This window comes from Aspergillus welwitschiae, assembly GCF_003344945.1.
Source record: "Aspergillus welwitschiae strain CBS 139.54b unplaced genomic scaffold BDQ94scaffold_36, whole genome shotgun sequence".
Taxonomy (NCBI): Eukaryota; Fungi; Ascomycota; class Eurotiomycetes; order Eurotiales; family Aspergillaceae; genus Aspergillus; species Aspergillus welwitschiae.
The window spans coordinates 39,024-55,588 of NW_020798730.1; the positions used below are offsets into that span (position 1 = coordinate 39,024).

General features: G+C 50.0%; 4 protein-coding genes across 4 annotated transcripts; all 4 read left to right on the top strand.

The window, feature by feature from the left end:
- Window positions 1-5,584: 5,584 nt before the first annotated feature.
- Window positions 5,585-8,252, top strand: BDQ94DRAFT_173741 (uncharacterized protein; the record flags this gene model as incomplete). The annotated part of the gene is made up of 4 exons (XM_026772216.1): window positions 5,585-5,709; window positions 5,907-6,487; window positions 6,545-8,031; window positions 8,097-8,252. The coding sequence occupies 4 exons, from the start codon at window positions 5,585-5,587 to the stop codon at window positions 8,250-8,252; spliced, it is 2,349 nt and encodes a 782-aa protein (XP_026622483.1).
- A 1,053-nt stretch (window positions 8,253-9,305) lies between these two features.
- On the top strand, window positions 9,306-11,186 carry BDQ94DRAFT_83077 (dolichyl-phosphate beta-glucosyltransferase). The gene is made up of 3 exons (XM_026776645.1): window positions 9,306-9,521; window positions 9,649-10,443; window positions 10,521-11,186. Exons 1-3 carry the CDS (start codon window positions 9,405-9,407, stop codon window positions 10,863-10,865), a joined length of 1,257 nt encoding a protein of 418 aa, XP_026622484.1. The 5' UTR covers window positions 9,306-9,404; the 3' UTR covers window positions 10,866-11,186.
- Window positions 11,187-12,549: 1,363 nt separating this feature from the next.
- On the top strand, window positions 12,550-13,296 carry BDQ94DRAFT_161966 (uncharacterized protein; the record flags this gene model as incomplete). The annotated part of the gene is made up of 1 exon (XM_026769469.1): window positions 12,550-13,296. One exon carries the CDS (start codon window positions 12,550-12,552, stop codon window positions 13,294-13,296), a length of 747 nt encoding a protein of 248 aa, XP_026622485.1.
- A 1,268-nt stretch (window positions 13,297-14,564) lies between these two features.
- On the top strand, window positions 14,565-16,441 carry BDQ94DRAFT_83072 (uncharacterized protein). The gene is made up of 3 exons (XM_026776644.1): window positions 14,565-14,748; window positions 14,880-16,158; window positions 16,245-16,441. The coding sequence occupies exons 2-3, from the start codon at window positions 15,063-15,065 to the stop codon at window positions 16,247-16,249; spliced, it is 1,101 nt and encodes a 366-aa protein (XP_026622486.1). The 5' UTR covers window positions 14,565-14,748; window positions 14,880-15,062; the 3' UTR covers window positions 16,250-16,441.
- The last annotated feature ends 124 nt before the right edge of the window (window positions 16,442-16,565 follow it).

Consider the following 16,565-nt stretch of genomic DNA (forward strand, 5'->3'; position numbering starts at 1 on the left):
GGAGTTGACTTGGCAGTTGCGTGGATGAGCTGGATCACCACAGCTCAATCCAGCGGCGGGTCGAGGTTGGTCTTTCAGTATGATCTGGAGGGGCTGGGAGAGTGGCATTGTTTTTTTTTTCTTATATTGATATAGAACTGTAAGCATATCATATGAACAAGTGAATGAAAGCTTTCTGGATGATGGGATATGAAATGGATATCTAGTGGAGGATATGGCCTTGCGACTGAGGGGAAAAGAAGGCCTGGTGGGAGAGAATCTGGAGAAAAAAAAATGATGAGTTCACTATGGCTCAGTAGATGTGGTTTACAAGAATAGCAAGCAAGCCATTGGATACGTGGGAGGGAAAGGGGGAAAGGAAAAGAATCTCCCAAGGCCAAAAGGACAGAGGGGGATGAGATCCAAGACGGCGAGATGCATCGCAGGGCCTCCATCCAGCCCTGGACCGATTGCCCGATCAAGGACATGGGATGGGGACCGCCAAGCCAGGGTTTTTCTTCCCCGGCAACGTGCATGGGCCGCATAGGAAAAGGCAACCACTAGCAAAGGACCAGGGAGGCGTTGTTTTCATGGATTTTGGATCGTGGAAAAGGATCTGGCCATTGAGCTTGCCTGACTGCAAGCCACGGTAGGAGAAAGGAGGCCCTAGTGAGGTAGCGAACTAGCCATCACTTTAAGAAATAAACTATCTTTAGGCCAGCCAGGGTCTAGCAATTGCCTCTTAGACACTAGACTACTACTGATACTAAGAGACTCCATACACTGCCTATCAACCGGGTTTTGCTTTCTCTGCTCGTGCCGGTGTGGATACTACGTATGCATGCGTGTTGGCCGTTGGTCGGTCTCTGTCTCTGTCTCTGTCTCTCTCTCTGTCTCTCTCTCGCGCGTCCAGCTGCTTGTCTTATGAATTTGCAACACGACCCTGCATGTTATGGCAGGGGCCATTGCTCGTAGAAGGACATGCATCTGTAGCTAGTGGGAAATTAGCAAACAAATTTCATAAAATGTTGTTCCAATGCAGAAGTGCATGCTGGTGCTTCAATACAGAAGTCTGAGGGCCATGTTTCAAACATGATTTACCAGCCATTCATCATGGCTGTGTTTTGATTTCCCTCTTGTACCACTGCCTTTGACGAAGGGGGCATCGGTAATAGTAGTTCTCCACTAGTCCTATAGATACGTGAAACCTATTCCACTTCTCCTCCTTGGTAATGAAAACCAATAAGTCAGCACAACAGATAGACCATTACCCGGTGGACCTATCTCAGATGTTGATGCTCATAGAAAGAAGCATACCACTGCCAATATAAGCTATCCTTTCCGTTACCTAATACTATGGTAGTGTCAGACGTGTCTGGATTGATACCAATAGCTTTATCGTCTATCTAGGTACCACAATCGATAGCCTTGGGTGACTTAAATTTCGGTCTCCGATGGAATATATCATAGCCTAACCTGGCAAGGCTTGGCAGTGAGAGTGGTATGTTATGTAGTTCAGTAACTAGCTTCGGAGTCCTCCCATGGCTTGTCAAACTCAGTCTCGACGATCCCGTATCTGTAAGCATTGAGTCGCACTAGCATCAGTTTCGCCTTGGTAGTCTGCTTTGCTGATTTCTCCTAGGCCATCTTCGATTATTACTGAATGTAGTCATCATGTTGTATGGATCAGGTTCGTATCGATCCGTTAACGGTAGGTCACTTATTTCCAACCCACTGTAGGCTCGTAGTACCCAAGTATATATCTGCAAAAGGGGGTGCTTTTTTCGATTCCTCCCCTTTCACCCTTCTAGAGCGCAGGGAGTTTGTTTCACACTCTTGGAGCATCACCACGCTGTGAAACCCGAGGAAAGCATCCGTCCCAATAGTACCTGCCAGTCGGCATGTACTACCAGCGACTCTTGAACGATAGCCTTGCAGTGACAGGTCATTCCAACGTTGGGTGGCGAGTTAAGAGGGGGGTGGTGCTACCTTGGAACGTCGGATATGGGTAGGCGTGTGATCTCAGAAGGCTTGTGGGAACGCTGCGAACTCCGTACAGACAGAACTGGCCGTCTCTGCACGGCCCCCTTGGGCCCAATATCGGTCAGGCGGACAGCGCCCAAACGATCAAGAGACGGGCCTGTCATAATGTCCTTACTTTTAGGCACTGGCATCTGCAGTGCCTGGCTCTTTTAGTAGCAAGTGTGTCTGTCTGTCTGTCTTGTCTGTCTGCCTGCTTGTCTTATGTCAGACATATGTATCAGGATAAGCTAGAGGCGAAAATCAATGCAATCTTGTGCTTTGTCCAAGGGAGACAGCACTGACAGATATTCAATCGCGCGCCAATTGCTCTAGTTAGAGTTGGTGGTATTGACAGATATGAGGCCATATGTATACCAACACCACCTCGAGGTTAAAGGCAGACCGTCCCACTCTTATACGACTGATCCACACCACTAGCTGATAGACTATCAGCCTCACTGGGGCGTCAGGTCGATCAAGCCCTGAACCACACCTGGCAATCTCTCAAGCTCAAGCCTTTCCGACGTTGAACGTGGCGCGCTGATCGCGATTTGGTCCCCACATGCGACATGTTCTACTATTGACTAGCTACCGTTGGTATGAGGCAATTCGGCAGCACTTGGAGTTGGCCGGTAACCGTGCTCGTGCACTTACTTCATAATAACCGACCTACATTGATACGCTCCTGTTCAAGAGGCAAACAACAGTGCGTTGCTGTACTGCGCAAAGTGTCACCAACTTTATGTAAGTTTTGTAGCTGAACCAGAGTAGCGGTGTCCATGCAAGGGCAATCCCGATTATTTAATCTGCTCAGTACGTACCCGGTGAAGAGGGGGAAACGGAAATGAGACTCGGCCATTGCCGGTTTGTCGTCTTCTAGCCCCTTGGGCAAAGGCTTGTGGAATTCATTGTTGGCGGGGGGGAGAGTTTTTGACCATGGCAAAACACGGACAATTTCGCCCATGGTCAGATCAGGCAGCGACTGACTTTCTTGAGAGCTGTCCACAACAGGGCTGTGGTTCGACGCTGTCAACCGCAGCCTTGGTGCGGCAAATCAAACAGGTCGGAGGTTTAACGCCGCTCAGGCGACCAGCAGTAGTAGCATCCGTTGTCTCGGTGAAGATCGAGTAGCACCGCGTGGGCGCGAATTCGAGAAACTGTGGATTCGTCAAGGGAGGGGAACACACCTTATAAAGCAAGGGCAATAGCATCCTCATTCCTGGAATTAAGTTTGTTAGTTTTAGTGGCGATGAGGGTCGAGTCAAGTATGCCCACAGGCTGCTGCATGCAAGGAGCTCCGGTAAATGTGGTCCTCCCCAAATCGTCGGGTCCTAGCATCAACATCGGCAATTCAGCTGCTAAAGTAGGTTTGTCTGCCGACTCTCAGTTCTTGCGGAAGACCGTCAAAGATAGATAGTAATTAGAGACTATTGAAACAGGGGGGGTGTGACAGATAGGTTTGCCACGACCCTCGTGGGTGTTTAGGGGACACAGGGGGTGGGTGGGAAAGAAGAATGTGGGAAGGAACAAGGAAAGAAGGCATAAGAAGGGAGATCCGAAGCGTGGGCAGCTTTGGTGGGTAACCAAGAAGAGAGTATCTACTATGATATCCAAGTTACCCTTCCGGGACGATGTGGCGCTTCGAGGGGAGGGGAAGTCGATCGGCTATTGCTAGCAAACCGTCGAGTGACCATTGACTTTTGAACCATTCAGAGTAAAGCTTGCCGAAGTGTCTCCAAACCGATAGATATGAAGCAGCAGCAATAGTAAGTAGTACGGAGTAGTCTGGTACTTAGTATAGCCGTAGATAGTGATAGCAAAGCGGCGCCACACAAGGCCGGGGGCGAGGAAAGAAACCTCGCCACGATGCGGTTCTATTCGGAGTTGAGGGAAAGAGAGAGAGGGAAAGAGAGAAATGTGAAAAGAGAGTGATATAGGTAAAAGACTGATTGGGACCGATCTTCAAGGTTCACCAGGTGATCATCCCAGAGCATTACCAGGTTGATCCCTTGAGAGGGACTCGAAGGAGAACAGCGAGTGGGACAAAGCCGACGAGGCAACTGCCCGCAAATCGTCAGGCTACCGAAAACTGCGGCTTACCAGCCCCGTACGTATCCTTACCCGAGTCTTGGTCATTTCGATTTGGTGTCTTTTGGTAATTACAGGCAGCCGTGGCCGCCAAGTCAACCCTTTGACCCCAATACCGGAAGATTACCGCGGTGAAACCGTTTTCTGATGATTATTAAGAGCCAGTCAAGCCAGTTCCAGCCAGCCAGCCCCTCTCTCCCAGGTATCGATACCATCATCCAAGTATCACCGGTAAGAGTCAAAAAGTCAAGTCAGTAGTAATCAGTAGGTAAGTAATGGATGTGAAATCTAAGTTTTCGTTAGTAGAACAACCAAAAGGAATTGAGAAATCAAATGTGTTGAGAAATCAAATTAAGAAAGAAAAGGAGGGGAATTTGAAAAAGACAAAAAAAGGTAGAAAGGAAAGAAAAGAAAGGAAAGAAGAAGGTGAAGAAGACGACTACTACTAACTAGTAGTAGACAACTTTACTACCTGTTCCCTTTTCCCCCTACGGTATGTACTGCTGCTGCTGCTGCTGGAAACTGGCTGGCTGCGTTGGTTGCTGCTGGGTATTCGCTCTTCTTCTCCGCCTTCTTCTTAGTCGCTTTTTGTCTCCGCGATTTGACCTTCTCGATCTATCCATTCTTCAAGGGAAAATTAGCCTTCCTACTATCACGCCGAGGTGGGTTGGACTATCAATCGTTGTTTTCGGTGTTCGTGCGCAATTTTCCTAACCGGTTTGCTCACTCTGATTCCTAGGCAGAGATGAGGTTAGTTGCCTAAAGAACCTAAATGTCATCTGCCTCTTAAATAATCCCGCCGTGTCCCTCCAACGTGTCCAGGTCAGTATTACTGTTATTATTCGATTTATTATCGTCAGTTCCATGATTATTTTTTATTATTCTTGTTATTACTGTCGTTATTTACCTCCTTCTCCTGCCCATGTCTACTATTCTTCAACTTAAAAGCCCTCTACTACTACCTCTACTACTACCACTACTACCACCATCACTACCACTACTCCTCCTCCACCTCCTCTTCTTCCCTTACTCTCTCGATCTACTATTTCCCGGTGTTTCGCTGTGCTGTGCTGTTCAAGGTTCCCCTCTTTTGCTTGTCACATAGGTCTTGATGTCATCATAGATCTGATCTGATCTGTTACTCTCAACCCACTGCCTGTCTCTCGTTCCGATTTCCTTTCGGCTTCCTCCGTCATCGCCAGCTTCACTTCACTTGCGCCGCGATTACTATATATTAGTCTCCTCCCTACTTGCGCACATTCACCTGGTCCTCTCTTGTTCAATTTCCTTCTTCCCCTTTCTTCTCTACAGTCCTTCTTCCCCAGGACTACTACTATTCTATTATCACCGCCACTACCACCGCCACCACACCACCCTTCACCTGTCGCATTAGCTCCACCATCCTTGGATTGATCGTCTTATCAATACCTGGTGTTGGACAGCTCGCTGATACGGATCAGATGACGTGTTACATAACCCTACGGTAGCCAATACGATGAGTGACGGAAATGCTGGCCAGGACTCCCTACTGGTTCCATATCATGATCGAGCTTCTTCTGCAACAGCCCTACTAGAACCCGCCAACCCGGAAATCCACCCGAATCCTTCTTCCCACCCCAAGTGAGTAGTGTCCTCCCACACACCTGGTCCTTGAATCACTTTTAGAATACTGTCCATGTGTCGCGTTAATATATATTTTCGACCTTTTTTTCTTTTTTGTCTCTTTTTTTTTTGGTATCTTCTCCTTGTCTGTCAGATCATCATCATCATCATCACCAAGTGACTACCATCTGCGATGCTTCTAACAGTCTACATAGGAAGCCACTAGCACCGTTGGTGTCGGATGCTGGCTCCCCTGCCGGATCTTCTACCACCAATCGAGCGTTTCACTCTGCCAGTGCCTCATTTTCGCATAAGAGAGGCGACTCAGGGGGCGCCATCCCGGACGACTTTGCGTCAGATGGCGTGAGTGAGCAAGCGGCCGACCTTGCTTCCTCCAGCGTCCCGAACGGGTGTCGCCAAGCATGGCAGGAGCAATGGAAGCGGTCTGACACCGAGTTAGTCCGCCCATCGAGCTGCGCAGTAGCTGAAAGTCGAATGGGGCAGGCTAGCCCGGCTGACAGCGATGCCCGCCTTCCTAGAAATGCCGCCCCCATGGCGGACGACTTAGGCGGAAGTAATGGTGGCTCGTCCCCGCTTCATTCGCAAGCATTTCGCTCCAGTCCCGTCATGAATGACGGTCGTCCGCCAAGGAACCCAGGCGACAATCCAGACGAGATGGCCTCCCTCTCCGAAGTGTCACGGGAGTCTGCGGAGGGTCTGAGCTATGGCCAAGAGTCCGCGAGACAATTGAGCAATGCTCAAAGTCCCGTCGGCGCGGTCACTGGGACATCCGGAGGTACATCAGCATCAAATGGGCTTATACTTCAGCTAGTAGAAACTGATTATTGCACAGAAGAAAAACTGATTCAGGATGTTCGAGGAATCTATGCCGGGCTGGTGATGGCGGAAAATAGATGCGAGGTGTGGCACAAGCGGGTCCAAGGATGGCCCACGATGACGCAGGTGCAATATCAAAGCTTGGTTGGAATCCACGGAACTATGCTGCAAGAGTATCACGATTTCTTCCTCTGCTCCCAACATCCTGTCGCGAGCCCCGCACTGAAACGCCTAGCGGAGAAGTATGCCATGCCCGCGCGACTATGGCGCCACGGAATCCATTCGTTGCTGGAATTGCTGCGCCATCGGCTCCCAGAATCCTTGGAGCACATGCTAGCCTTCATCTACTACGCCTATTCCATGATCACACTGATGCTCGAATCGGTGCCCGCTTTCCAGGATACCTGGATCGAGTGTCTGGGAGATCTCTCGCGTTACCGGATGGCCGTGGAGGAATCCGACCTTCGCGAACGTGAAGCCTGGGCGGGTGTGGCACGATACTGGTACAACCAGGCTGCAGACCGGAATCCCAATGTGGGCAGGATCCAACATCATCTGGCGGTCTTGGCCCGACCGGATATCATCCAGCAACTGTTCTACTACACGAGATCTCTGGTCAGTGTTCAGCCGTTCGCGGGCACTCGGGAGAGTATCTTCCTCCTATTCAATCCTTTTCTGAGAGGGCCTCGAGCACTTCATCGCCTGCCACTAGTAAGCGCTTTTGTGGCGGCACATGGCCACCTGTACACTAGAGATGTCGGAGATCGCTTTATCAAGTCGGTCGACACATTTGCATCACTTCTGAACCAGACAATAAGCCAACTGGGTGCTGCCTTCAGGCTACAAGGGTTCTTCATCTGCGCTTGTAATATTACCGCCATGCTAGAATATGGCAGCCCCGACGCTTACCTGGGCCTCGAGTTCCAGGAGGCGGACCCGTCGCAAGTAGAGTCACTAGACGAGGTCTACGACTCCGCTGTCAACGCCTGGGTTCCTGTCAATGACCTCGAGGCCGTGCAGGCAGAATTTTTAGCATCTCGGGACTCTCCAAATTCGTCGCCTCTGCTCTTTTACGGATCCTACCTCGCTTACCACACTTTGTCCGTGATGCTCGAACAAGTCAATCAGGTCCCTGATAGGAACATATACGCAGCATGCCATGTTTCTCTAGCATTCCTTTGGTGCTTGTCACTTACCCCGCGAGGTATGACCCGCCTAGAAGTTGCGGTACCGTGGAGGAAACTTGCGTATTTCCTCAATACGCTGTTTCGCAGCTACATCAGGCCCGAGATCGCCGAAAGGGAAGACTTTCCCGTCTCGGAGGAGACCACCTGGGTAGCGGAAGACTTCCTTATCCGTGGTCAAACCTGGAGCCAGCGTCTCTATCCTGCTTCTTTCTTCGACAACGCACCTACTGCCGGTGAAGGCAGGAACATTGAGCCGCCGTCTCGGGACATCACAAGGATGTACAGGTGCATATGGCTGGGAATCAGACTTGCCAAGGTAAGAGTCCTACGAATAGGAGGATAGTATGATCGCATAAAATGAGTCATGCTAATAGCGAGCAGTTTGGACGTTGGATCACATATGACTGCAACGAGCGGAAGTTCTCTGCTACCCCATTCGCCCTGGAGCTTGAGACAATTGCCGAAGAACATAACCCCTTTGCTAAGCCGCGTGAGGTCAGCCAAAATAGTGTAGGCAACGATGCGCGTGAAACATGAGGGACGACCTAGCTGGCCCAATTGTGAGCCAAGCAATCTGCACGTTTGTGAAGTATTGAGAAGTGAGAGAGACGCGCTATCTGGGTGGCCCTGATCGATTGTGTAACCACCAAGGGTCCTCGTCGCAATAACATCAAGGCCCGGTATCTGGGCGCTCTAAAAAAAAAGAAAAGAAAAAAGGAGAGCCATATGCTTGTGGTGGAATAAATATTGATGCGAGTCCCGCTAAGACACAAGCCTAGCAGCTAGCTTTGTCTGCGTCCGCTCTGAGGTCGATCACAGATGAGATTGCCATGCAACATGGAAAGACCGTCTAGGAGGATAATGTAAGCCCTCCACCCTGATCAAGATGTTATCCAGCAGCTACTCACTCCAACCTGTCTTGAGCCTCAGACAGGAATTATTAAATAGTGTAAGATCATCCCTACTGGTATAGGGAGGGAGAGAGGAAGACCGACGTGTGTGATGAGCATTTAGATATACTACTACACCCATCATGGGGAGTGGGCATGAAATAGAAGAAGACGAAGTCACTGGTATGTAATTAAACGAACAAGCTGTCAAGAGAAAAGATGATGGAGAGATCTTCCATGTAGATACCAGATAGATAGATGCGTGGACTACTAGACTAAGCAGACTAAGCATACGTAGAGAGCGGAGCGATGAACCGAGCAGGGAGTGGGGGAGCCGAAGCCGAGCGGAGCCTGCAGAACGAATGAAACCCGCTGAAAGGACAAGTTGGCGCCTGCAACGCGTCTCATGCTGGATGCTAAAGGCTAAAGCCCGCTCTACTAACCTATCTTTATCTCACCACGTTTCCCCTTCGGAGCTCCTCCTCCTCCTACTTTATTATTGCCTTTAGTTCCTCTCCTCCCCCCCCCAGGTCCCGGACGATGGCCATTATTGTTCATCGTCTTTCTGCTCCGGATCGCTGCTCTCTCTCTCCATGTTAGTTAGGTGATCAATCCTTCAAGACAGCTTCCGTGTCGCATGGCTGGCCAAGATCGGATCGTCTCTGTCCCGTTGAGCATTTGAGCTCACTTCCCCCTCTCCATCCGCTTCCTGTCCGCGATTATCTTCATCCGCTCGAGGCCATCTGTCCCTTCGCCCGACGTCCCTATCCCCTCCTCCCCCCCTTTGTCTTTCAACATCATGGCTGAAGGTGCCTTCCTCGGCACCTGCGTTCATTGCGCCGAGCTCCTGGCGAACGTTCCGCTCTCGGTCCTCCTCATTACCCTGGTAGCAACTCTCGCTGGACTGTCTGTCCTGGTATGTTTGGATTCCATTGATCCTCGGCTTTACCGTTGCGCCCCGGGCTCCCCGTTGACGGGGGATGCCCTTAGTTGGCCTCGCGATTGGAACAGCAACGCTAACTAGCGATCCTTCTCCTGCATAGTTCTACATCACTCTCTACACCGTCGCCCCGGTCCCGCGGAAACCGTTCCCTGAAGAGAAGAAATATCGTACACTCCTGAAGGATGGATCGATCACGGAGCCGCTCGAGTTACCTTGCTGGCAAGATGCCCTAGATGCTCAGAGACGCCCCGGTCGGGTTCTCGACCACACCTCGATGGAGGAAGCCGACTTGTTCATGTCGTTGGTAGTACCCGCATACAATGAGGAAGATCGCCTGGGAGGCATGCTGGAAGAGGCAGTAGATTACCTGGAAAAGGTCTATGGCACGGTAACCAACTCGGCCAATGGTGCTGAGTCCCCTACGGCGGAAAAAGCAATGCGTCAAAGGAAACAGGCTAATGGACACACAAATGGCTCTGCGGCTCATCGTCCGGTACATGACAACAAGGGCTGGGAAATCATCATTGTCTCTGATGGCTCCAAGGATAAAACAGAAGAAATAGCGTTCACGTTCGCCCGAGATCATCAACTCTCAATGCACCCCAAGGGCTACGCCGGCCCTTGGACTCCGGGGACACATGAGGGTGTCCGCATTCCCCCGGGCACTATTCGGGTGGTGTGCCTGACAGAGAATAGGGGCAAAGGTGGAGCCGTCACCCACGGCATGCGGCATGTTCGCGGCCAGTACGTTGTATTTGCGGATGCCGACGGGGCCAGCAAATTCGAGGATCTAGGAAAGCTTGTCGCGGCCTGCCAGGAGACCGAAGACGTGAAAGGACGCGGAGTGGCCGTTGGATCTCGGGCGCATATGGTTGGAAGTGAAGCTGTAGTCAAGGTATGCTCTCCTACCCAGCTGGCCTATACTTTGTCCTTGCCCGGCATTACTAACCGATAATCCCATTGGAAATACAGCGCTCGAAACTACGCAACTTCCTCATGCATTCTTTTCATTTGATTCTGTGGTTGTTGACACCGTCCAAGACAGCCACTATCAAGGATACGCAATGTGGATTTAAACTGTTTTCCCGGGCGTCGCTGCCATACATTATACCGTACATGCACTCCGAGGGGTGGATCTTCGACGTGGAGATGCTTATGCTCGCCGAATTTGCCGACATCCCCGTGGCCGAGGTGCCCGTTGGATGGAGAGAGGTCAAGGGCAGCAAGCTGAATGTACTCCGCGATAGCATCGGCATGGCTTGGGGACTGGCTGTCCTACGAGCTGCATGGTTACTTGGTGTTTATCGGCGTACTTGATATATACATCCTGCTCTTTATGGGTAAGCCATAGAGAAGAGAAAAGCAGATTATTACAACAGCATCATCGTCATCATCATCACATAATACATTCATCTATTTCGGGCTGAAATAGCATCTACTAGACCTAGTAGTATCCGTAATATATTTCAATAAAAAGTATATTCCTGATCACAGACCGGTTAATACTCAGTAACTGCATGTCCTACCTCTAGTAGATATAACTACAAGAAACCCACAAACATACTGAACAATACTTGCTAAGTACCTGCACCCAGAACACCAGACTCTCGCGCGTTCACCTCAGTCCTGAAATTTGTATGTGAATTTTATGTCATTCTAGCGGTGGCGAATCCCAAAACCGGCCCGGAAGAAGCCTAAACCACCTCATTCCCGTCATTGCATCAGCGGCAGAACAAGCAACAGATCCCCGAATCATGCCAGAATTTATTACTGTTCTCAAGCTTCCAAAGTATTCTTCTACTATGTATTTCTCTGATGATATCACCGACTACACGACAAGAAAAGCAGTATATGCAACTCGCATACACACAATCATTGTTTGTAAGAGCAACGGCATAACTAGTAGTAGTTAGTAGTAGCAACGGAACCACCCCGAACGGCCCTACCCGAAAGCATAGAAGAGGAAATAAGAACGAAAGGATAAAGTTTGAATCGAACGAAGAAAGAAAGAAAAAGTCAATTTCTATCGGGCTTGGCTCTCGGTCCGAAGTAACGTGTTTGTTTCATTATTTAAGAAAAAAAAAATGAAAAAGAAAAAGAAAAAGAAAAAGAAAAAAAGAAAAAAACTTTTTTTTTTTCTTCCGCATTGTAAACCGTTCATGCCGAAATGAGGCAATTGAATTTATTTAAAGAACTGGATGGCTGATGAAAAAGGGATCAATCATTGAAGAGGTGGTCTGATATTTTTCTGACCCCCAAACTTGACTGAACACCCCCTCTTCAATCACACGCCCCCATCTGCGCTGGCTGGTTCAGATCACTCGACTCACATATACCCTCGGTTATCTATAGCCCGGTCAATCTATTCTGCAGGTTATTGAGCTAGCTCATTAACCCAACTAGACTCGTGGCCTCTGGTTTAGCCGTTGACTCTACCGGTTCTCGGAGGAATACCTCCTTGGTTAGCTATTACTTATTTACGTGCTTGCTTGCTTGCTGAGTGGCATTTGCTGCTAGCTTGTTGGCTTGCTTCGAAGGATTCCGGAATTCGAACTACTACTACCTATTACCTTACTACATACCTCATGGTATGGTGAGACATCCAGAGCATATCCGTCCTTGGCAGAGATAACCTGATCATCAGTTGTTCGGTTGTTGTCACTTGCCAGCCTGTGGTGGTAGTCTTCTAACTAGGCTAGTGGTGCTGTGGTGACACGCAGAATCTTGTCTGGCGTCTATTACTACTGCTACTACGTACTGGTGGTTCTTTTTTTTTTTCCGGGTGTCAGAGCTGACGTCGTGGAGTGGCTTTATATAGTACTCCTCTTGCGTCGTTGGCAGACACGCTATTGAACCACAGTCTTGCACATCTGATCTATTATATGTGCTACTACTACTATGAGTGATTTGATCTGAGTGGATCTCTGTTTGGCTTTGTCGACGGACTCCGAACGAACCCACTAGCTAGCGTGAGCTAGTACATACTTCTTGTCTCTTCACAATGGGAATTCCACGACCACAGGAGCATTGGGGGGATGCTCCCCAGACGAATACAACCAAACCATCGCCATTCCTCAAATTACCTTTGGAGCTTCGTCTCATGATCTACGAATATGCGCTGGTCGTTCCCAACGAATTCACGGATCGTCCGATGATCGTGATTAACGACCGCGGGAACGTCTTCACGGCACGCGGCCGATACCGAGCTCTCTCAATGTGTCCCAGCTGGGTAGGTGAGAACGGTCGAGTTCGCAACCTACTCTCCGTGAACCGGCAAATTCACGACGAGGTTGAGGACTTTGTGTATTCGCAGAACACTCTCTTCTTCCTGAACTCGTTCAATCTTGACCGTCTGGGCACCTTCTTGGACACCATCAGTGCCACGGCGCGCAAGCGCATTCGCAGCGTCGGGTTCGAGATCTTCTTCTTCGTCCACTCGCAAACCGGCGTGCCGAAGCGGACCTTGAAGGAGTATAAAGCAGCCGCCCGCATGCTGATGGAGAAGCTGCCAAATTGGACAAGTACCATGTTTTACTTGGATCCTCGCTTCTACTTCCCTTCTGCTGCGGTAGGGAATTTGGAATCGTCGGCTCGGGGAATTTGGTATCTGGCGACGATTTTTGGAGCTTTGCACAAAGATCTCCATTTCTTTCCACTACCGTCGATGCATCGACATGTTATGGACGATGCAAAGAAATCGCTTCAGGCTGAGACGCGGGCGTCACAGACGAAGCTCGCTATCGCATAGGAACCGGGTGTTATGTTTTTCTTCTCATCATGACTATCTCCTCTTCTTTCTATTCGTCTACATTAGTAATATATTGTCTCACCTATCCAGCCATTTACTTTTTTCCGACGGGGGGTTTCTCCTCCTTCCGATCAGATACCCACTGGGACTAATATCTGCAGGATGACGTTTAGGAAGATCGGTGCGAAGAGAGTCTAATATGTACACACACACAGCGCAGTAGACTCTGCTAGTCTCGAGGTACTCCACTCTTTGATTGCCAAATATCTCGGAATGTCACGTTGGAGGGTTGGGAGGTGGGGATGGGCATGAGCACGGAGAATGGTGTTTGGTCGCAAACGGGCGGGAAGTCATAGGTTGTGCATTCTTGGAAAGGGTCTTTTTCCGTTCTGTTATTTTCTTTTCTTACAGCGTCATGTTGCTGCAGTGGTTAGAGCTATCTGAATCAGCGTCATTCCTGGTCATTTTCTTTTCCTGCGAGCTAGAAATGTAGCATGATCATAGTTGGTAGATGCATGGGCGACTTGCAGCGGGCAGCAGCAACCGTTGCCGCCCGCTCGGTTAGTGTAGTGGGTTAGCTTCAGATCGGTCCGTCTGCTGGACGTACCAGATGATGGGGATTCATTGACCCGCCTGGACCATGAAATCATAGCCTTAGAAGGAGGGGAAGACCTGTGGAGGTTGGAGGAACTGGTATCTAAAAGAAGAAGACAAAATGAGCCAAATATGGAGGTGAAACCCAAAGGGACAGGCGGAATGACTGTTCTGTTCCTTTTCGTTTTCGCGAGCATCCAAGCAATAACGTCATGTCTGCCTCGTGATCGTCGGCCTCAAGTTCCTTTTGGTGGTTGAAGAAGCAACCAAATCACATTTGAATCCCACGCTTCTTCTTGACAGCCGTTCTTCTTCCTCTTTTTCCCTCTTGTTTCCCCCTTTCTTCTATCCCCTCCTGTTCCTTTTTTTATTTATTTTTCTTTTCCCAGTCTGGTTTCCTTCCCTGTCTAGTCTATATCAGCCTGCCGTTAAATCCCCCACGTTTGATATCGAACCACTGGGCATTTCGATTTCTCTGGTATATTATCGAGTAGTAAGTGTTGGTAGTAATTTCTCCCCGCATTCGGGTGGATCTTTCTCTATCCTGTCATCCATCCTCAGTCCGTTTGAGAGAAGATTGGCATAATAATCTCTTCCTGCAGGCTGTTACTCATAGGCTCCCGCCGCCTGATAAATGCTGTGTGCCCTTCGCGCTGCAGTCTGCAGTCAAGCACATCGTCCACTTGTCCATCCTTTTGTGGTCGCTGGCTGCCAGCATCAACATCTTTGGTCCACGAAGCACGAAGCTCCTCGCCCTGCGGTTTGAAACTCTGCTTCAGGCACCGGTGGCTTATCAACGCTCGATTGCCCACTCCGGACAGCTCGCTCCCCCACAGTTCCCCATCTCATTTGCCACTGGTAAGTTACCCGGTCGGTGTGGTTCCCCGGTTCTTATTTGTCCCTCTACTTCAGTAACTGCTGTTAAGAGATTCAGTCGCTCCACGCGCGATTATCACAGTGATGCTGCTGTAGCTCGGCTGATGTTTTAGCTAGTACCGAACTAAAGTATTCACGTTTCGATTATTTCGCCAATTGTTCGCTCCATTTGCCTTCCCCTTACCCCTCTCCCTCCCTCCCTCTCTCTCTCTCTCGTTTTCTCGTCCCTTTATGAAGGGGATAGAACCTACCCAGACTGCCCCCGGGAGTGTCTCAGCAACTCCAATAGTTTCAAAATGAAGCCAGCAACCGCTACAAAGTCCCCCAATGGCCATGGGAGCCTCTACAAGGAGGTTCGCTTCTCGCCTACTCCAACTCCTGTCCGTCGAACACAGTCAGTACCAGACACCCATCTCGAATCGAGACCAAACTATTCTGGCGGCCCAGATACAGAAGCAGCCAGTTATTCGGTTGTAAGTGCCGATTACTTGAGACAAGTACGGTCGCTCCTCGATCGCCAGCGTGCGAATTTTGAGCATGAGAGGAAGTTATTCAACGAGGAACGACATCTATGGGAGAATGAGCGTGCGCTATTGAACCAGAGGATCTCTGAACTAGAGTCGCTGCTGAAGGGTAGGGGATCCACAGGGACCGCCGCTACTAGTACGGCCGCGCTCCCGACCGGCACTTTTCAATCTTATGCATCGTCATCTGCATTTCGCAACCAATTCAGCCACCCATTTTCGGCAGAACACACTGATTCTTCTCACTCGACAAGTACCCAAGTGTGGGAAGGCTCAAGCCCTGGAAGCAAACCCACAAGGGTATTTCCCAACGCGGAGAAGACAGACCTCTCAGGTCTCCTATTTCCGGAGCAAGGAGGCAATCCTTCGGTCTCTGTGCCATCCTTGGATGCTGCGCTTTCGCCGAAGTCACATGCGACTGACTTGACCTCGAGCGCATGCGTTCCTGTCCCAATTGAGAGGCTTGATAGTAAACTTGACGGGATCACGCTCAAGTCCTCAGCATTGCCGCCAGAGATTGTCGCTCGTGTAATCACACCACCGTCGCCACCATCGCTCGAGGGCTCTCCATCACTTTCCTCCAGACCTTCTGCTGAGCACCGCAACAGCCTCAAATTGAAACTGTCTGAACTTGGCCCACCAGAGTTCAACCTGACCAGGAACGCCGGTCACACACCCATGGCTAGGATCGATCGAGACATCGACACGGAGCAGCCGTCACCCCAGGAGGCCGCAAACGAGGAGGAGCCCCTCGCTTCGGAAGCGCCTCGGCAACCTGCAGAAAATTCCGACTCGTACTTTGGGGATTTGGCGGATGACCCTGCCCTGAAGGGGCCACTCACCTTGCTGAATGAGGAAGAGCACGATAGTGAGTTTCTGAAGGAGCTTGATCAAAAGCTTCTGGACCAGGTCAAGCAGGCCCTTGGCTATCCCCGAAGCACTGATCAGAAACAGGCTGAAGTCGAGCCCCCGAGTCAGGGTGAAGAGCCAGAATTAAGGTTCAAGAATACGACGAACTTTGGCACGGCTTTTGGGAATTCGGACTGTGGGAAGGTGTAGTTAGGGTTGAGGCGAAGCGTTACCTTGCGGTCGCAGATTGTTTGTTGTGGATGTTAACCTCATAGCCGTATTTGGACTATGATTACTATGGACTCCATCTCAACGGGGATGGGCCATTACTTTTTTTGGACGGAAACCATGACTTGACGAACATGACGGAACTTATCTTTTTGCATATGCATCGGCCATTACGTGTAAAGATTAAAGCTACGAGAG

Bases quoted from the DNA above. Each gene is read 5' to 3' on its own strand.
- BDQ94DRAFT_83077 (XM_026776645.1), top strand. From the start codon at position 9,405: ATGGCTGAAGGTGCCTTCCTCGGCACCTGCGTTCATTGCGCCGAGCTC. The intron at 9,522-9,648 runs GTATGTTTGGAT...TCTCCTGCATAG, and splicing joins TCGCTGGACTGTCTGTCCTG to TTCTACATCACTCTCTACAC. The intron at 10,444-10,520 runs GTATGCTCTCCT...TTGGAAATACAG, and splicing joins GAAGTGAAGCTGTAGTCAAG to CGCTCGAAACTACGCAACTT.
- BDQ94DRAFT_83072 (XM_026776644.1), top strand. From the start codon at position 15,063: ATGAAGCCAGCAACCGCTACAAAGTCCCCCAATGGCCATGGGAGCCTC.